Source organism: Hydra viridissima, unplaced genomic scaffold (genome assembly GCF_058129835.1).
Source record: "Hydra viridissima isolate aposymbiotic clone 2 unplaced genomic scaffold, HvirCarnegie_v1 scaffold_16, whole genome shotgun sequence".
Classification (NCBI taxonomy): Eukaryota; Metazoa; Cnidaria; class Hydrozoa; order Anthoathecata; family Hydridae; genus Hydra; species Hydra viridissima.
Genome location: NW_028324315.1, coordinates 1,936,779 through 1,957,538, shown reverse-complemented (window position 1 = coordinate 1,957,538; position 20,760 = coordinate 1,936,779). Strand labels below are relative to the sequence as shown.

Sequence of the window (20,760 nt, the reverse complement as noted above, 5' to 3'; positions counted from 1 at the left end):
AGTTTAATCAATATCAAAGCCAAATTGGCGACTTTAAACAGTTAAAATGTAAAGCAGATATTTGAATTGTACCCATAAAACAAAAAGACATCATCAGCTTTCATTTTTTTCTTTCATTCGTAACAGTCATTTGATGTCAAAAGATCTCCAAAAAAAACAACTAATTTTGCGTCTGTGAATCATTGAGATTGCGTAAATATTAAGGAATTCAATCACCATAATTTAGCCTAAAATAATGAAACCCTCCACTGTTAAAACACGGAGTAATAATATTGACTAATCCAAATCTTTACGACAAAAAAACGATACTGTGTCACACGTTACTGACTGTTATTATAGTCTAATGTAAGACACAACTGCGAAAGAAAACAATGGTTCGTTGATGAACGAATTTATAGACATGTTTTTCTCGAAAAGCACATTCTTTACCTTTTGCTAATATTGATTGACAACCGGAAAGAGCGAGTGAAAATATAATGGGAAACCCCTGAAACTTAACAGTGATGTTCAACTCCTAACAAACTATTCTTCGGTCAAAAGCGTAAAATAGACAGTGCACACCTCAACATTCTCACGGAAAGCTATTTTTTATACTTGATTGTAAGAAATACCTTGCGATAAATGCTATTCTAATTAAAGATAGTGGAGTACGTTTCTTGGGATCTCAACAATGTTGTAAGTAAATTTTTTGTAAATTTTTCTCCTTTGGAAAAAAAGGTTCTTAACATCATAAACTTTTAGTTTTTTTTAAATTAAATTTTTTTCATCAATTTTAAAAAGCAGTTTTATTTCATAGTCATACGTGTAAGTGCACGCTTTGGTTAGTACTAATCATAACATTTCATTCGTACACCGTGTTAACTCAACAGGTATGGCAAAGTTTATACATTTATGTATTTTTTTTCCATTTATGCTATTGTATTTATTTACTGCATTATACATTTATATATTCATTAACTAATAGTTGTAATACGTGGGTTTCTCTAAATTATATACATACATACATATATATATATATATATATATATATATATATATATATATATATATATATATATATATATATATATATATATATATATATGTATTTATGTATGTATACTAAAATAGAGGAACCCGCGTCTTACTTGGGTTCTCGAAATGTATTAACAAAGAAATCTTAAACCGGTTCAAAGATCGTTCAAAGACAGGTATTTGAAAATGTTCAAATCTAAATTTGTAAATTTATTCCAGAAGTTTGACAAACTGTGAGCTCTCAATTCTGTTTTTCACGAGCAAACACGGGTTTGTTTGTTTAACGCAGTAAAAATGAGCAGAGAGATTAGTTATACGACTGCAAAGCTTTTTATTTGACAATTAATCTCAAACAACTGATAAAACTCCCTTAATGCTCTTCTACGCTTAACATTGCTCACATTGGGCTTTTTGTTTGCCTAAAGGTTTTTAAAACTGCGGATGTTTTTCAGGAACAAATATTCATACTTTAAAGATAGAAAGTTTGAAAAATTGGCACTACGGAGATTAAGATGCATCATGGTCGTCAAAGGGATTAAACTTTAGTCTTAATTCTTCCTGGAGGAAAACATTTTTTATTCATTTTTCAAAAAGCGGATATCTTCTTAAAAACGCTCTTAAAAAAATCTCTTCTATAAAAATCAGACTTTTAGACATTTTTGGTCAAGAATAAAAACCATGTCCATCATGTTGTCCTATCTGTTTTTTAAAAATCTTAAAAGTCCGCTAGACAAGCTTTTGGTTAAAAACGTTATTCGAAGACAGTTATTTTGCAAACGAAGAAAATTAATTTTAAAATACGTTTTCGTAAATAAATGCATAAAAGCTTTATTTCAAACTATTTATTTCAAACTATTAAAAAAACTTAGTCATGCTTTAACGTAACGCTAAAACATGAAAAATCTGATGTTACTTACGACAGTGTTTCTTAACCTGCTTGATAATTTCAAATTAACTTGGTATGAATGAGATTTCTAAATAGTTGGTCAGAGGGGTCAAATTATCATAGAAGGCTAGCTTAATACTTCCTTTCCTGTAGTTGTGTTGCAATCTAATATTATATAAATAGCTGTGCATATTTATGCATAAATTTAATCAAGTAAATAATTAGAATGTGTCTTAACAAAAAAGTGCGCCGTTTGAAAATCAATGAAATTTCAATGAAAAATTCGTTTGTAAATATTGATTTAAATAATAACGTACTGAATATCAATCTTTCAACGAGTCACGTACCCAATAAAATATTTTAAGTGTTTTTAATGAAGCTCTCTTCGCGTAAGCAAATATTTTGATGCTCATAGTTGAGTCAACTGGTGATTGTGTATTTATTTATGTTTTGAGGTTTTTAAAGCTACATATATATATATATATATATATATATATATATATATATATATATATATATATATATATATATATATATATATATATATATATATATATATATATATATATACACACAAATTACAAACAAAATAAGAAATAATCAAAAACCATTTGCAATTTTTGATAGGTAAAAAAAGTGTTTAAGTTTCTTTAATAGAAATATGAATTCAACTGGAGTTAACGTTACAGCATAAAATATCACACCCTTTTAAGTACACCGTTCAAATCATCTTTTATGCTGGCCGCTCATAGATATTAAACTTAATTTTAGTAATTGAGTAATCGATATAAAGTAAATACAGACAGAATTACATTTAAATCAATAAAAAATGCAGTCAGAACTTCATTTTTTATGAAATCTTTTCTCATTGTTTTTTTACTAACGACAAGGTCAGTGGAGACAGGGGGTTACACCAACTACGAAAATCTTTCAAAAACATCGTTTATAAACAGCTTAACTAGATTGTGTCTCTGCACTTAATCTGCATTGCACCCAAATAGACTTAGCGCCAGCAAATGTATTATGCTTATATGGCCTACCCCCCTCTACCCCCATTCAAATAAAGAACTTTGTGTCTGCCTAGATTGCAAACACGATAGACTGAAAGTATAAAACAGGGTTGACTTCTGAATCTAACTTTCAACTCATGCAATTACTCTTAAAAATAAAAATTTAAAAAAGTTATGTCTTTTATTTTTAAAGTTTAACCTTAATGTACGTTAATTGTACTTTAAAAGTGATTTTTGAAAAAATAGGAGAAAAATCTACAAACTTTTGACATTAGTTTTGGAAACTCTTCCGTAAAGATAAAAGAATGATAAATGATAAATGAAAGTAATTAACTGATAGAAGATTAACCTCATTTATCTTACAGGTAAACAAACGCTCAAATCCATTTTGTAAAACTATTAAAAATCTAAAAGCCAATTTCAAATCTTGTTGAAATTTAATAAAAAGCTATTAAAGTTGACAATGAACAGTTTTTTTTACAAAAATTTTCACGCTTTTAAAGGAACTGTTTTTTTCTTTAAAACATAAATGAGACTAAATGTTCACTACGATTAAACATGGAAGTGGCTTATAACCAAAAGTTTCTAACAAAAAAAGTTTATAACGAAAAATTTGTTTAAATTACTGATCTTACAAATGTTTACCATCTTAAAGATGCAGTAAAATTTTGTGAAATCAAGAAACATGTTTCTTGATTTTTTTGAAATTTTAAATTCATTAATTATTAATTCCTATTTTTGATAATTTTTTAGTGTGGTGGTGGTGGTGGATGTAATCAGTGCAGTAGTCTTTGTGTTGGTCAAAAAGGAGATCGGGTAAGTAAAAAGTTTATTTAAAAAAATATATTTAAACATCAAAGCCATACATAAACAATATAGCAAACTTCATACATTTTTAAAATGATAAAATACCTTGACAATATTTGATTTATTTAAATTTTTGTTGCTTAATCAAAGTTAGATTTGTTAACAATTTTTAGCGGTTGTTTAGAAAATTTTATATGATTGAATTTCAGGGAGCTGTTGGTCTTCCTGGATTTAGAGGACCGATTGGTGAACCTGGCTTTCCTGGACCTGAAGGACCTATTGGTAGGCCTGGAGAAAAAGGGGATTCTGGAGCTCCTGGTTTGCAAGGAGAAGCTGGTGCCAGAGTAAGTTTTTTTTAAAAAAGCAATATAATGCCATTTTGATTTGATAATAGATAAATAATAATAATAATAATAATAATAATAATAATAATAATAATAATAATAATAATAATAATAATAATAATAATAATAATAATAATAATAATAATAATAATAATAATAATAATAATAATAGTAATAATAATAATAATAGTAATAATAATAATAATAATAATAATAATAATAATAATAATAATAATAATAATAATAATAATAATAATAATAATAATAATAATAATAATAATAATAATAAAAAAAAAAAAAATAATAATAATGATAATAATAATAATAAAAATTAAAAAGAATTATGCAAGTTTTCTACCATGTTTTTGTTAAGTTAATTTTTTCATAAACTTTCTTTTAATACTTTTAGGGTAAAGTTGGCCAGCCGGGACCTCCAGGAATTCCTGGTTCACATGTAAGTTTTTCAATAATATGTTTTTCTATATATTTATTTCTTTTTTAATATATATTATTTTCTGTGTTTTGAATAAAAGTTTTATCTAAGTAGTCAGTAATGTCAGATTTTTTTCTTATATAATAGGGTCGACCAGGTGATGAAGGCAGGCAAGGAGAACCAGGTATTCCAGGATGTAATGGCACTAAGGTAATTTAAAAGAAAATTTTTTTTTTAATAAAAACTTTTAAGAAGTTTAGTTTTTTCAAATTAATATTACAAAAAAAAAATATTTTTTTTGTTACAATTTTTTTTTTGAATCTAAAACTCATCTTTTAAGGGTGAAATGGGTCCTCCAGGTCCTCGTGGAAGAGATGGCCCTCAAGGACCATATGTAAGTTGGCTGATATTGCTTTTTCAATAACTTAATTCTATAAATGATATACAAATAACAAATAAAGAATAGTTGAACTATTTACACAATAAAACAGTTTCTTTGTTATGGTTTTTGTCATTTGCATTATTCAATATTATTTCTGACAAGTCTTTATGGCTTAAATATATAACATGTTAAAATTATAAAAATATTAGATAATATTAATATTTTCTTTTATTAGGGTTTACCAGGAGCAGATGGACCACCAGGAGAACCAGGTGATTCAACAGCAACAAAATTAAAAGGTCAAAAAGGTGAACCTGGGCCAAAAAGTCAAGACGTTAGTTTTTTAGCTTTTCAAAACTTATTCTAAATAAAAATGAATTATTGACAACATATCAGAGTTTACAATATAAACTAATATTGTTATTTTATAGGGACCAGCTGGAGACCCTGGTACAAAAGGAGAAAAAGGAGATCCTGGGAAACCTGGAAGACCTGTAATATATTTACTTGTTTTTATATGTAGATTTACATTGTATTACATACATAGACATGTTCACATAAAATAAAACATAAAATGGTAAAGTATAAATTATTATTATGTAAATACTACTAAGAGATGTGTATTAAACTGCCTAAATTATCTTATTATAGGGAGCACAAGGCCTTCGTGGAGAAAAAGGTGCTCGTGGTGATTCCAATATTACTATAGTTGGAGAGCGAGGTGAAAAAGGTGATATTGGATTGCCTGGGCCCCCAGGCAGAGACTGTAATGGAAGCTCTGTTACTGGAGAAAGTATAACAAGCATTCAAGGCCCAAAAGGTGAACAAGGTAAGCCAGGTGAGAAAGGTGAAAAAGGAGATGCAGGGCTTCCTGGTCAACCAGGTGAAACTGGTCAAGATGGTCAAAAAGGTGAGCCAGGTGATAAAGGAGAAGTTGGTGGTGTTGGACCATCTGTAAGTGCTGTAAAATTCTTCACAAGATTTAGGTTGTCTATCATTATATTTATATACATTTGTAATTTTTAGAATTATAAATTGATATATTTATATGAACAACTTTATCATCTTTAGGGACCTCAAGGTGATAAAGGAGCTGTTGGTGAAATTGGTGCTACTGGTAAGAAAGGAGAACTAGGATCAGGTGGCTTACCTGGAAAACAAGGTGAAAAGGGTGATAGGGGAATCAAAGGTGCTGAAGGTCCTGTGGGTGAGCGTGGTAAACAAGGAGAGAGCATAACAGGGCCACCTGGACAAATAGGTGAAAAAGGGCAGCGTGGACCTGAAGGAAAAGAAGGTAAACCAGGGCCACAAGGACCACCTGGACCTAGTGGTGCTGTTGGAGAACTTGGGCCTCCTGGTCCAAAGGGATTAAAAGGAGAGCCAGGTCCATCTGGCCCCACTGGTGAACCAGGAAAAACTGGAGCTGAAGGACCAAAGGGACCAGCAGGACCCGCTGGAAAACAAGGAGAGCCTGGATCAAAAGGAGAACCTGGTAGAGCAGGTCAAAGTGTACAAGGTTCTCCTGGTATGGATGGTGATCCAGGACCTATTGGACCACCTGGAGAGCGTGGAGCACCTGGTTTTCCTGGTCCACCTGGAAAGCCTGGCCAAGTAGTGAATGATCGCGGTGAAACAGTGTTACCTGGCCCTCCTGGTGACCAAGGTCCAAGAGGTCTTACTGGTGTTGCTGGACCACAAGGTAATCCTGGTGTTAGAGGAGAGAAAGGAGATGCATGCAACTCATGTCCAAGTGGTCCTCAAGGTGAGAAAGGCTTACCAGGACAAGATGGTCTTCCAGGTGTTGATGGTTTAAAGGGTGAAAAAGGTGATATAGGTGAACCTGGTGTTGAAGGGAGTGTTGGTGATCCAGGTGAAAGTGGACAACCTGGGCCTCAAGTTAGTAACAATTATTTTCAAACTTAACTTTTTTAATCTTAAAAAGGTAAAAATTATATAACACTTTTGTAAAAAATTAAAAATAATGAAAATTTATCAAAATTTTAACAATTTTTTATAAATTCATAAATCTAGGGCCCTATTGGTGAAAAAGGTGAACCAGGACCAAAAGGAAATACAGGAGAACGTGGGTCAGACAGAATTGTTCAAGGAGAACGTGGTGAAAAAGTTGCTGATGGTAAGCCAGGTAGTCCTGGTTCAATTGGGTTTAAAGGTGAACAGGGAGTTCCTGGTGATGCTGGTGTTGATGGAAAACCAGGACCTGATGGGCTTGTAGTAAGTTTATAAAATCAATTATTGAAAAAGAAGTTATGACTATTAATTAAACTTTTTATTTTATTGGTTAACAAGTAGTGGAATATATTTTAAAAGTAAAATGTTAGAAGTTTTTGATTTGATAAAGTGGAGATTTTTTGCAGGGGCCTCAAGGGGATCGTGGTGCTCCTGGAAAATCTGGTATACCTGGTGCTGATGGAGAGAAAGGAGTTAAAGGTGAAAAAGGAGTTGGTCCACGTGGATACAAAGGTGAGCGTGGTCGTGATGGAGATCCAGGTCCAAAAGGATCTCAAGGGCCACCTGGAAAACAAGGAGCTAAAGGAGAGCCATTTTCTACTGCATTAAAAGGAGATAAAGGTGACAAAGGAGAGATTGGTCTAACTGGTTCAGCTGGTCCAACAGGGCCTCAAGGTCCAGAAGGAAGTCAGGGGTTTAAGGGTGAGCCAGGAGTGAGAGGTGCACCAGGAAGTGGTGAAAAAGGAGAGAAGGGTGATACAGGTGCACGTGGAACTGCTGGGCAAAAAGGAGAAGCTGGTAAGAAATGTTAGAAAATATACTTTTTATTTTCTCAACTTTTTGTGTAAGCACTTGAGTTTTTCCACTCAATCTAAAAACCTCTTTCCTATGAAGAAAACCTCTTTCGTATGAAGAAAACCTGTTTCATATGAAGAAAACCTCTTTCATATGAAGAAAACCTCTTTCATACGAAGAAAATCTCTTTTATATGATGTTTCTTATGACGCTTCAGCTAAATCTATGAAAGTTAAAGAATCCTTAGAGTTAAAATGTTAAACTTTTTCATGAGATGTGAGATTTCTTGTGATATAATAAGTTTCTCAATTCATTAAATGCAGAGCAATTTAACCAAATTAGCTTCCATTACAGTCAATATAAATGAAATTACAAATGGTATTTCAATTCAGTTAACGAGAAATTTTATATTTGTTGGAGAAATAACTTTAAATTTTAAAACAAGGTTTAGAAATATGTTTTTTATAAATAGAATTTACATTTTCCTTATCCAACTCATGGATTACATACAAATAAAAATCAACATATTTGTAGGAAATGATGGTAAGGATGGTGAAAAAGGAGAAAAGGGTGAACAAGGTCAACAAGGACCACCTGGTGTTTCTGGCCCAATAAAAGGTGAACCTGGTCAGAAAGGTGAGCCAGGTAAAGCTGGGCTTGATGGTGCTCCTGGAAAATCTGTACCAAAAGGAGAACCTGGTAGAGATGGAAAAGATGGAGAGCCAGGAGTTAAAGGTGAACCAGGCACTCCAGGCCAAAGAGGGCGTGATGGTAAGTTCGAGTAATTTAATTCATATTTGATTTATATTTTTTTAAATTGTTTTGATTTCACTATATTTCAAATTGATTGACTTGCATTTTAAATTTGAAAATCAAAATTTCATTACAGTTCTTCCTTACTGCATTTTTAATTTTTTTATTTATAAGTTACCAATTTTGTTTATTATTTATCTTAGGGGAAAAAGGGGCAATTGGACCAGAAGGTCCTCGGGGAGAAAAAGGAGAGCCAGGACAATCAATCCAAGGACCTAAAGGTGATGACGGTAATGTCGGAAAAAAAGGTGAACCTGGACAAGAAGGCATCAAGGGCCGAGATGGAATAGGAAAACCAGGTGCTAATGGTGAAAAGGGTGAAAAAGGTGTCCCTGGTGTTGGTCAGCCAGGGTCATCAGGAGAAAAAGGTTCCTCAGGACCTAAGGGAAAAGATGGAATATCTGGAAAACAAGGAGACCCTGGAATACCAGGAAAAGATGGGTTACCTGGCACTCCTGGAAAAGATGGTGCTGTTGGAAAGCCAGGACCAGAAGGGCCCAAAGGGGAAAAAGGTTACTAAAAGTTTTTCCTGGATAATTTAATTTTTTCCAGTTTGTTTATTGTTAAATAAGTTTTTGTCAAACAGCATTTGAATTGATTTGTGTATAGGTAATGCTGGAGGACCTGGACTAGAGGGAGAAAAAGGTGATCCTGGATATAGTGGACAGAAAGGTGTTAAGGGTGAAACTGGTCCTCGCGGAAAACCTGGAGCTACAAGTGATGTAATGGGACCAAAAGGAAATCGTGGTGATTTTGGTGCTAAGGGTGAGCCTGGAAGGCAAGGACCTCCAGGTGCAGAAGGTCCTCAAGGTGAAAAAGGAGAGAAAGGAATTGGTACAGAAAAAGGTATTAAAGGTGACACTGGTGAACCTGGACTACAAGGGTTAATAGGAGAAAGAGGGGAGCGTGGTGAACAAGGTCGACCAGGAGATCAAGGGCCTATAGGTCCCAAAGGAGATATTGGAGAGGTTGGTCCAATTGGATCAATTGGTAACCCTGGTACTCCTGGCAATGATGGACCCACCGGCCAACCTGGACCTGCAGGTGCTAAGGGAGAACCTGGCTCAATTGGAGACATGGGACCAAAAGGGAGTAAAGGATCCCAAGGAGAAAAAGGAGCAAAAGGAAGTACTCTCAGAGGAAATCCTGGACCTGAAGGTAATAAACAAAAATTATTTACTTGAATAGATAACCAATAAAAATAGTATGCTTGAATGTAAAACATTTTTTTGTTTTTTCATCTAGGACCTCGTGGACCAACAGGGCCTGCTGGGCCACCTGGAAAAGATTATGTATTGGATGCTGAAATTGGACCTTTGGGTGACAAACCAGTGACAAAAGGAGACCCTGGTGCTGATGGACCAAAAGGAGAGCCAGGTGATATAGGTCTTACCGGTCCACCTGGAGCAAAAGGTGAACCGGGTTCTCCAGGTGATAAAGGTGAGATTAGGCTTTAGTGATTCTTTTATGCTTGATTTTGTTTGACCATATAGATATTAGTATTTATTTTATGTTTGACTATATACATGTTAAAAAAATTTTTTTTTAGGGGAAAAAGGAGAGCATGGTTTAGATGGACCAAAAGGCTCAGAGGGGCGTATTGGATTACCAGGTTCACAAGGAGAAAAGGGTATAAAAGGAGCTACTGGAAAACCTGGAACAATTGGACCTAAAGGTGAACCAGGTTTGACAGGCTTCAAAGGAGAAGTAGGGCCACCAGGAATTCAAGGTCAAGAAGGTTTACCAGGAAAGGAAGGAAAAAAAGGGAATAAAGGTGACATAGGGCCTGAGGGAAAAATGGGCCCGCCATGTGATTCAGGAGTTGTGGTTACTGGTGAAAAAGGTGATAGAGGAGAAAAAGGAGAAGCTGGACAGCGCGGATATAAAGGTGAACCAGGTCCATCAAGTCAGTTAACTATTAATCCTGGAGATAAAGGTGCTCAGGGAGAAAGAGGAGTCCAAGGAGAAAAAGGTGAACAAGGTCCAAAAGGTTTAGAAGGACCATTCGGCAAAGATGGTGCAACTGGACCTGAAGGACCCAAGGGGGATCCTGGCCAAAAAGGAGAACCTGGAAAAGTTGGACCACAAGGGCAGAAAGGGCAACCAGCACAAGGAACAGGTTAAACAAATGCTATGTCTAAAATTTAAAAATGATTTGATATACAACAGATATTGGCTTTTTTTAATTAGTTTTTTTCTAACTATAGGTCCAAAAGGTGAAAAAGGTGAGCTAGGTTTAATTGGTCCAGAAGGTCCTCAGGGTGATATAGGTGAAAAAGGTGACCGTGGACCACAGGGATCAACTGGTGATAAAGGTCCAGATGGAATTAAAGGAGAATTTGGTCTAAATGGTTTAAATGGTTAGATTAATTGGTTTCCCTACAAAAAATTTTTTTTTCTTTAAATGAATGATTCAATAACTTAGGTATTTATTCAACATAAGCATTCTCTCCCATCAAATATTTAAAGGTCAAATTTCTTGTGAAAAATTCGTTTTTATTTTTATTCTAAATAATTTTTATGTTTTTGAACAAAGAAAAGTTTCGATTTTTTCAGGTGAACCTGGTCCTCCTGGTCTTCAAGGGAAAGATGGTTTAAAAGGAGATCAAGGGCCTCGTGGTGAGTCAGGACAAGTAGGTCCTCCTGGTCCTGGTGGTTCAGGTGATTTTGGATTTTATCTTGTGAAACACAGTCAGTCAGTTAATGTAAGTGAATAAGTTCCTTTGTTAAATCTTAGCTTCTCTTTTGGAACTTTTTTCATTTATTGCTTTCCTAATTTTAGATTCCACAGTGTCCTTCAGGAATGCAAAAAATGTGGGACGGTTATAGTTTCTTATATGCTCAAGGCAATGAGCGTGCATTTGGCCAAGATTTAGGTCAACCTGGCTCATGTCTAAAACGCTTCAGCACAATGCCTTTCTTGTTTTGTGATATTCAAAATCAATGCACAGTTGCATCCAGAAATGACTATTCATTCTGGTTATCCACTGAAGAGCCACCAAATATGTTGCGTCCATCAAGTGGACCTGAAGTTGAACCCTACATCTCACGGTGCCTTTAACTTATTTTACATATTCATAACATTTTTGGATAATTTTGAATTAAAATAAGTAATCTGTATTGTTAATTTGCATTATTAATAATTTTTAATGTTAAATTAATAATTCAAATTATTAATTTGCATTAAACTAAGATAAATAATTTGTATACATGTTTAATTTACTTTTCATTTTTTAGCTGTGTTGTATGTGAGGCTCCATCAAACGTTCTTGCAGTTCACAGTCAAAGTGATGCTATCCCATCATGCCCTAGTGGCTGGGAGAGCTTATGGGTTGGATGGAGTTTCCTAATGGTGAGGTTCTTCTTTATTTTTAGATGTTTTAAATTAACCGATGTATTTACTAAATAAATTTAATTATTAAAAAAAAAAACAATTTCTTTAGTATAACAGCGCTGGTGCTCAAGGATCCGGTCAACTTTTATCTTCATCTGGATCTTGCTTACAAGAATTTCGTGTTAATCCATATATTGAATGCCATGGTCGTGGAACGTGTTGGTACTATGGTCCCACTCTCAGCTTTTGGGTATCGACAATTGATGAACAAAGTCAGTTTCAAATACCGAAATCTGAAATAGTCAAATCGAATCAGCTTAGACAACGAGTCAGTCGTTGCTCTGTGTGTATGAAAAAAATTAATAATGACTCTTCTTCTCCAATAGAAAGCCCTTAGTGTGATATCATAAAGAGAACAGCCAGAAGTTGACATTTTTAGTGAAGATGACAGACATATTTATATTTTTATAGCGCACCTATGTTTTTCGAGATGCATTTTGCTGCAACAAACGCATTTTTAAGATTTGACCGCATTTTTAACAAATTTAAATTATGTAAAATTTTAACTATTTTAGTGGATAATTGTATCACATTTAGCGATGCATATTCAGTTTCGCCTTACGTAATGCCTCAGATAATCTAGTTGCACGTAATACCTTTTTATTGTCAATTGGTAAAATACTAAAGGCTTCATCTTCGTCATCCTTGTGCAGTTGCAATTTTTTCTATCGATGTTTATTTTGATTACATAATGATAGTTTTGTTTCGGAAATTATTTAATATATGTATATTTTTATTTTTTAAATCTAGGAAGCTCCTTTTTTTTTTTTTTTTTATTAAAAAGTGGTTGCCGTTTTTATAAACTGATAGATGGTGTAACTGTTAGAATACATGTTATTTATTACATGTAAAGATTCGTTGACTTTAGTAAAACTTTTACAAAGAATCACTCTGAATTTATTCTTCACAAGTCAATCTACACTCAAACTTTTTACAACTAAAACGCATTTAAAATTTTTTTTTTTATGTGAGTTTAAAAACCTGTAAAAAAAAAACTGTGTTTTTTCTCGGAAAAACTGAGCTGAGTTAAGTAAAGTTTGATGAGGTAGAGATTTACTTGACTTAGGCACATCAAATTTTTGATTGAATGCAAAACACAAAACCAGTTCAAAAAAAACTCTAAAAAACGTCCGTAGCTTAGCCTGTTCTTCCCGTTATTTTAATCACTTCGTGCTGCGACCGCATTCAGCTACATTTAATCAAATCGAGAAAGATGCTTGTTTCTTCAGGACAGATTGAATAATTAAAAATAACAACAGCAGAACAAAGTTTTTTTCCATTTTATGCTGCGTCATATCTTCAAGTTGTTTTATGTATGCTGTCTGGAGTTACAACTGGAGCCATCAAGCTTAAAGAGGTTCTTTTAAATGAAGAAAATTTCAGCTATGCATCAAGAAATTTAACTAAATGTTCTTTGTTAAAGGATTTTAAACTCAAAATTTGTTAACTTCAATTTTTTTACCTTCTGTTTCAGCAAGGTTCCCATTGCATTGTACATCTTGGCAGCCTATTCCGGGTGCATCAATTTGGGGTGGTCGGACATGCCTGATGTTGACAAATCTGGTCGACGGATGGAGATGCCAAACATTTTGCAGATAGCCCTGTCTGCTGCTGGACCTTCATTAAAGGATTCCCATAAAGCTGTGTTCCGTCTTGCCATTTGCTTCCTAGAAGGTGCTCTAACTTCACCCTTATGCAAAGTCCTCTTTGTTCCTCTTGGCATTGACACTCAGAACCACCCACGACTCCCTGAACTGATCCAGAGTCTGACACAACTTGGACTTCAACATTGATGTTCACCTCCGACTGAGACATCTGGATATGTAAGTCGAACTTTGAAAACTGCTGGCTAACTTATGACCAAAAATCCAATATTTAAGATTTGACAAGTTGTGGCACGAACGTCTGGTAAAAGTCCTCGACAGCAACTAAGCAAAGATTCTGATTTGTTCCCAGAATACAACTCTTTTCATTGGTTATTTCGGTTTAAATAACAAAAATAATGACTAAAGTAAATTTGAAAATAAATTTAGAGAACTGTATTTCATCTCGTAAATCGACAGAAAAGGTAAGAATCTTTAAAAATAGCATTTCGAACAAAGTTAAAGGTGTTCTGAGGAAGTTAGACGTTCGAAACCGAATTCGATGACCGAAATTGATTAAATTTTCAACTTCGCTTCCCACTTCGACAAAGTTAACGGTATCCGAAGTCTGAAAAAATTAAAATCCTTCGAACCTCGTAAACTTCGCTTCGTTTATTATCATTTTTTGGCATCGTCGAAGTTTTTCTCCCACCTTTATGGTAACTATTGTAAAATTTTAACAATAATGACCTTTCGTGCACTTTTGTAAAAATTTGGGATGTGCATTTCTTGTTCTGTAATAAAATCAATCATATTTTTAAATGATAATTTATTTTTATTTTTTTTTTTTTATTGAAAATATTATTACAGATTATTTTCAAATGATAAAAATGCCAAAATAATATTTTGGCATTTGATTTTAAGTAAAAATAGATTGACATAATAAGCAGATCAAGAAAAGGAAACTCTCGTTCTATTCTAAACAGAAGTGTAGCTTCAAACAGGGTTGCCCGAGGTCCTTAATTTAATCGCTTATTAGTTATTTGCATGGAAAATAGACGGGCTGTCAGTTTGACATTTAAGTAACGATGACGTATTTACTCCTTAAAAAAAAAGCAATTTAATGTGCAATTAAGATACAATAAAAAATTTAGTACCGATCAAATTGTTCTTTCTACTAATTTGGAAGCGTTGATTCGGCAAATATGACGATGGCGTTATGACTTACACCAAAAAAGTGCGCGGTTTTTCTTTTGACTTGCGACAAACCTCCTTTTCGTTTTAGTTGAAAAATAAATTAGAGATTAACAAAGTGAATAAGTATTAAAAAAAAAAAGACCAGAAATCGAACGAATAGAAAAGTTACATTTAAATTATAATCGGAGCACGAATAATTATTTTTAGTTTAAAAGCTTATCAACGTTATAGTTTTTCTTGCAACTTTTTAAAAATGTATTCTCATTGCAGCTATAACTTTTTTTAAATTCAATTCAGGATTGCGACGTTCTATTGAAAATCGTAAAATAAAACAAACATGTGCCACATATTTCTGTTATAAGAAAGCAGAAATTTTGAAAAGGCAAAACAAAATTTAAAGTTGTTAAATAAATTAAATGCTAATTTACAGAATAGAAAACAGAATAGAAGACGGCATAACAACTCTTATTTACGTAATAAACATACGTATTAGCAGTAAATTCACAGAACAGAAGACAACTTATGCATCTCTAATACTTGTAGCAATAAATAACTCACAGGTTTGATCTGAATGAGATTACAAATACCTGCATAACATTTTCGATAGATGATGGGCAGACAATGTTATCAGATTAATCACTCCTTCGGGGTGAACTAATATTGCATGCAAAGATGTTTTTAAAACATTCTAAAACCTCGACCAACAAGCTTATCCTAAAGCAAACTTAACTAAAATAATAAAAATAACAAAGAAAACTTCAGTAATAAAAATAAAACAAATTCTGATGCTTTTTTTTTATCTTGAAGTTTTGTATTTTTTTGTTTCAGCGCAAAATTTAATTTTTCAAAATTATTGGAAGTTATAATAAGTGTAAATTTTAGTTCCGACGACAAAAAGCGACGACTATTTTAAGTGTTTCCCTGATGTCCGCTTAAATTATAAAACTTTTAACGTGAAATTTTTTAAATGTTTCTCATTTTGACAAACTAAAATGCTCATAAACAGCCTTACGCCTCTCTGCTGTGTGACTGCTTTATTTACATTACTTTATCGTTTTTATTGAAGTGTCGTCAGTTTTTATAACACTTATGGTTACTTAAAAAACCTTTTAATCAACAAGTAAAGTTTTAAAATAGTTGCCGTAGAAAAACTACTTCGTTATTTAAGCAATAAAACAAAACTTTGTTCGCGTTAACTTTTGTTCACTTCAAATGTGTAATAAATATTAAATAAATATTCGTTTTTAAATTATTTATCAAAAATCTGACAAACGTTTCTCTGTTTGATAGTACCAAAATGGTAAAAGTGAATTACTTCGCTTATGGTTCCAACATGAACTCCAAACGCATGGAATCGAGAAATGCTACTTTTTATTCAAAAGTTTCAGCGTCGTTGGACAATTACGAATTTGTCCTCAACTTCAAGCGGAACAATGGAACTGCTGCTGCAAACATTAGACCTAAAAATGGCTGCTGTGTGCATGGCGTACTCTACGAGTGTGAGTACGAAGCATTATTATTCCTTGACAAGTACGAAGGAGTTGATAAAAAGTGTTACACACGAGAGATTGTTTCCGTGATTTCATCAGGTGAGAAAGTTGACGCTTATACATATATTGCTTGTCCGCAGTCTTGTGACGATACCCTAAATACCGTTAGCAGCGTGTACCTGCAGCATATTTTGTGTGGAAAAGACTTGCTACCAGCAAGTTACGTAAATTTCCTAAAATCATTTCAATCTTGGTGCGTTGACGTTAGCGATATTTAAGGCCTGTTAAGCAACTTTTTTTAAAATACAACAAAAAAAGTGAATATTATTATTATTAGTAAGTCTCCGTTATTAAAAAAAAATGTCCACACAAATTATTTTATGACTTTGTTTTGAATGAAATTCATTAAAATGCTTTAAGAGTAAGATTAAGATTAAATAAAGAGAAAGATATCGCATTGTTTCAAGTTTAGAAAGCTAAGTCAGTAACCGTCGTAAAGTCCGAGAAGTTGGGTTTGAGGGGTAAAAAAAAGGAACTTAAAAAAATAGTAAGAATAAAAATTCTTCACAGTTTTTCTAGTCAAATAAAGAAATATCTCATCAGCCGATAAGAGAAAAATGGAAAACCGAATTCTTTTTTTAAAAATATAAAAATTTTTTAAAATGTTTGATTTTTTTTATATAAACGTTTTCAATGAATAAATATGCAATATGTGTTTTAATTATATATTTATATATATATATATGTGTGTTTTAATTATATATTTATATATATATATGTGTGTTTTAATTATATATTTATATATATATATATATATGTGTGTGTGTGTGTGTGTGTTTTAATTATATATTTATATATATATATATGTGTTTTAATTATATATCTATATATATATGTATATATATATATATGTGTTTTAATTATATATTTATATATATATATATATATATGTGTTTTAACTATATATTTATATATATATATATATTTAGGCCTAGCATAATACAAATATCTATAGGTCTATATATATCTGAATCTGAATAAACATATATACACCTGTGTTATATACAAATATATGTGTTATATGTGTAGAATCGTCTCCTTTAAAGGTTTTTTAGTTCTATGTTAATGAAAAAATCTAATTTCCGTGTCAATCAAAATCTTTATACTCTATCCGTCAAACTACTTCTCATCATTGGTAAGGGACTTCTTAAATCTCTTGCATCAATTAACAATATGTTATCTAGATTTTCTCCTCGCATTAAAAATCCAATCATAATAGCCAAAATGGCGCATAATGCACACAATACTATCAATAGATAAAAAGACCAGCCAAATCGCTTACTTGAATTCTCAATTGGATTATGAGCCAATATGATGTACAAAATAATTGACAATAAAATACTGAACGCTGAAATGAAATTTACTGCGCTAAGGGTATCACAGAACATGTAAAGATATGGCATAGATATATAAAATATATGGGTATAAAAGATATGGCATAGCATATATGACATATAAAATTGTCTCAAAACGGTTAGCTTAGAGAATATTCCTGTTAAAATTAAGTTTTGTACCAAAAAATATTTTAATGAGTTAATTTAGGTGTGATACTCACAGGTTAAAGAATGAAAATATGCAAGCAGCTTCAGCTTCGCTTTTATGTAATCAGAGAGGAGAAGTCCAAAAAAACAGAACATCAACGCTGACATCACGGAAAGACATGCGCATACTTGAACAAACTGTATTGCTCGAAATGCTTCTAAAATATGTTTAAATGAAGAGTTTGAAAAAGAACATATAAATTTTACTATGCTGGAAAAAAATTTTGAGTAAAAATTAAATGCAGCAAGACAAATTTCTGTTTTTAAACAAGACAAAAGGTTATTGAAATCTTTAATAATCATTTTGTGGGATTCGTAAACCTCGACGTTATCAAATATTCAGCCAGTCGTATCTTTTGATCATTTACGTTCAGTCATTTTTATTTCCTAAGGTTTTTAAGTCCATAATTATCACATGAAATCTCATGATCGATTAAAAATGTTTGATGGTTATCATTTCCTGCAATTATCAAGTCTCGTCACGGTTTCGTCTCATTATCATGGTTACTATTTCCTGTAATTATCAAGTCTCGTCACGGTTTTGTCTCACCATCACGGTTACTATTTCCTGTAATTATCAAGTCTCGTCACAGTTTCGTCTCATTATCACGGTTACTATTTCCTGTAATTATCAAGTCTCGTCACAGTTTCGTCTCATTATCACGGTTGTCATTTCCTGTAATTATCAAGTCTCGTCACAGTTTCGTCTCATATCACGGTTGTCATTTCCTGTAATTATCAAGTCTCATCACGGTTTCGTCTCATTATCACGGTTACTATTTCCTGTAATTATCAAGTCTTGTGATAACTTTTTTGCAATTATTAAGTCCTAATATTATTACGATTGTTAGGATTCATCTCAATTGTTATATAATTGAAATGATCAAATCTTTGTAATCGTAATAAAATCCCTTTGTTAATGCTTATTTGTTAATGTACTTTTAACATCAAATTTTTTAAACACGTTATGTAATGTAATAAATATCTAAAACCTGAAACATCCACTGCGTTTTTGCATGAAAATAGTAAATGACATTGTTTAAAGATTCCATAACTGCCTCGTTCTGTGAGTGTCCATGTATTACTTATAGTCGCTGACAGCGTACACATAAAGATGATGACGTTGATTATTAAATGAATACCAATTGGTAATTTATTTTTATTTGCCATTTATAAGTCTTATATTTATAGCAACTTATTTATCTTTAATTTCGTTGCTTTTTCATCCTTTAAGTACGACATTTTGTTTTTTCGTGTTGCATGCCGTTGTTTCGCGTTTGCTTGCCGATCAACTCAAAACTTTTATAAACGGAATAGAAGATTAAATGTTTAATTTTGTTATGGTTGCCGTTTAATACAAAATATAGATCGTTTACACCGATCAAAGAAATTTATAACATTTCAAAGTGTTTTCTTTTCCGTTTTTTTTATCAAATCGGTTGCTAAAAAATTGAGTCTTATCTACAAATAAAAAAATCAAAATAAAAAATTAAAAAAGAAATCAATGCAAAAAACGAGAAAATTAAAAAAATATTTAAAACATATTGTCGACATTTTTACATATATGTAAAAAAATAACCTTCATATATTGTTTTTGTAATGTAGACCGTTTTAAATAACTCTAATATTTTTTTGTTCGAAAGAGCTGTTTTCTTATTTATGACAATCTCTTTATCTCGTTTGTAAATTTTGATTGTTTTGAAATCATGTTAACGCTTATCACCCACGTAACTATACGTTCATTCACATAATCCTAATCTAGCCTAAAAGTTGATTCCGTTCGTGATTTACGCAAAGATTAAGAGTGGTACTCAACATTTTTTTTCCTACTGCCCGGTTGGCATCAATTTTTTTTAAATCTCGATTTTATTTTTAAATGTCGATCATCAATTTATTCAATCAGTGAATCAGAGGTAATTTGTTACGTTCAACAAATTTGTATGGAGTTTCACAAATTAGTACGGAATTTTACAAATAGGCTGAACCATTGAGGCGTTGAGAGCCAGACTGACATAAGCCTGCTGGAAGTAAGTTTTGAAAAAAGGGCAAGTTTAGTAAAGAAATAAACTATAAATCAGATGATTACGTATCAATAATTTTTTTTTTGATGCTGACAAATATTACTATCCGATAAATAGTTCACTTTTTTTGTGGGAGAGAGGATAAAAAAGTCGCATAAAATGTAATTGGGAAAACTTGAAAACGCCTCAATTATACATAAGGTTGAGATTATCAACCAACGAGACCGTCTGGAGCTTTTCCTCTTTAAATAAACTTAGATTTTATCGTTTTTATCATTTTAGCTTTAATTTGCATGAGTATAAACACGTAGATAAGGTATGCTGATTTTTTACATAAATTATATAATTACTTTAACAAGAAAATATTTTAATAAAAGCAGAGACTGTCATCATGTGCTATCTTTTTACGAAATGTTATTGCTTAACACAAGTAATTTATAACAAATGTTATTATTCATAAATTCTATGTTCATGACAAAAATTAATTTTTTATACAGATGAAGAGCGCTAAAGAAAGAGAGAAGCTTTGAAAAAACTTGAAACTGAGAGATTGTAATGTATTTTTTACTGTTTTTTTTAAATTAAACAACACCAATGAATTAATCATTAACCATATTAGTCACCGAGAAGGCTGGAAGCTAGAATATTCTCTTATCTATTACCCGATTCAATTTTATTTGTCTTTCTTTTATCTTTATGTTAAATACGAAAATTTATTTTCGAAACGTGCTCTTTCATTTTTATGACGCAATAAACAAGAGAAAGTAGACGAAATAAAAAGAAAAACGCGGGATAAAAAATCGGCTAAATTTAGGCAATAGAAAAGATTAAAAACTTTTGATTCTAACGAGCTGATCAATAATAAGCTTAATTAAGAATAATAGAGCTCCTCATAATAATGGCTTTTTTTATGCAAAGTTTTACAAAATGAGGACTTAGTTTGAGATTTATATTTGCACCAATGATCGTTCACTAGAATACAATTTTTGCACCAATGATCGTTCAGTAGAATACAATTTTTG

General features: G+C 32.1%; 2 protein-coding genes and 1 long non-coding RNA gene across 3 annotated transcripts; 2 read left to right on the top strand and 1 right to left on the bottom strand.

Moving 5' to 3' along the window:
• The first annotated feature begins 319 nt into the window (after positions 1-319).
• LOC149877289 (uncharacterized) lies at positions 320-12,732 on the top strand. Its single transcript, XM_090073551.1, has 23 exons — positions 320-675; positions 797-869; positions 3,664-3,726; positions 3,927-4,061; positions 4,471-4,515; positions 4,642-4,704; positions 4,835-4,888; positions 5,112-5,210; positions 5,308-5,370; positions 5,528-5,830; positions 5,948-6,772; positions 6,908-7,108; positions 7,252-7,642; positions 8,174-8,410; positions 8,596-8,964; positions 9,062-9,610; positions 9,698-9,892; positions 10,002-10,571; positions 10,660-10,812; positions 11,009-11,157; positions 11,235-11,503; positions 11,690-11,804; positions 11,896-12,732. Exons 1-23 carry the CDS (start codon positions 671-673, stop codon positions 12,181-12,183), a joined length of 5,214 nt encoding a protein of 1,737 aa, XP_089929677.1. The 5' UTR covers positions 320-670; the 3' UTR covers positions 12,184-12,732.
• Positions 12,733-17,126: 4,394 nt separating this feature from the next.
• On the bottom strand, positions 17,127-19,389 carry LOC145181886 (uncharacterized). The gene is made up of 4 exons (XM_080057076.2): positions 19,297-19,389; positions 18,710-19,178; positions 17,732-17,875; positions 17,127-17,524 (listed from the first exon to the last, which is right to left on the bottom strand). Exons 2-4 carry the CDS (start codon positions 18,885-18,887, stop codon positions 17,277-17,279), a joined length of 570 nt encoding a protein of 189 aa, XP_079913202.2. The 5' UTR covers positions 18,888-19,178; positions 19,297-19,389; the 3' UTR covers positions 17,127-17,276.
• A 110-nt stretch (positions 19,390-19,499) lies between these two features.
• Positions 19,500-20,295, top strand: LOC149877288 (uncharacterized). The gene is made up of 3 exons (XR_016447830.1): positions 19,500-19,744; positions 20,021-20,054; positions 20,236-20,295. It is a non-coding gene; the product is annotated as an uncharacterized LOC149877288 (long non-coding RNA).
• The last annotated feature ends 465 nt before the right edge of the window (positions 20,296-20,760 follow it).

Coding starts and splice junctions, on each gene's coding strand:
- LOC145181886 (XM_080057076.2), bottom strand. CDS start 18,887: ATGGCAAATAAAAATAAATTACCAATTGGTATTCATTTAATAATCAAC. Junction 17,876..18,709: donor AAACGCAGTGGATGTTTCAG/GTTTTAGATATT, acceptor AACATATTTTAG/AAGCATTTCGAGCAATACAG. Junction 17,525..17,731: donor ATATTTTCATTCTTTAACCT/GTGAGTATCACA, acceptor ATTTCATTTCAG/CGTTCAGTATTTTATTGTCA.
- LOC149877289 (XM_090073551.1), top strand. Junction 4,062..4,470: donor AAGGAGAAGCTGGTGCCAGA/GTAAGTTTTTTT, acceptor TAATACTTTTAG/GGTAAAGTTGGCCAGCCGGG. Junction 4,889..5,111: donor ATGGCCCTCAAGGACCATAT/GTAAGTTGGCTG, acceptor TTCTTTTATTAG/GGTTTACCAGGAGCAGATGG.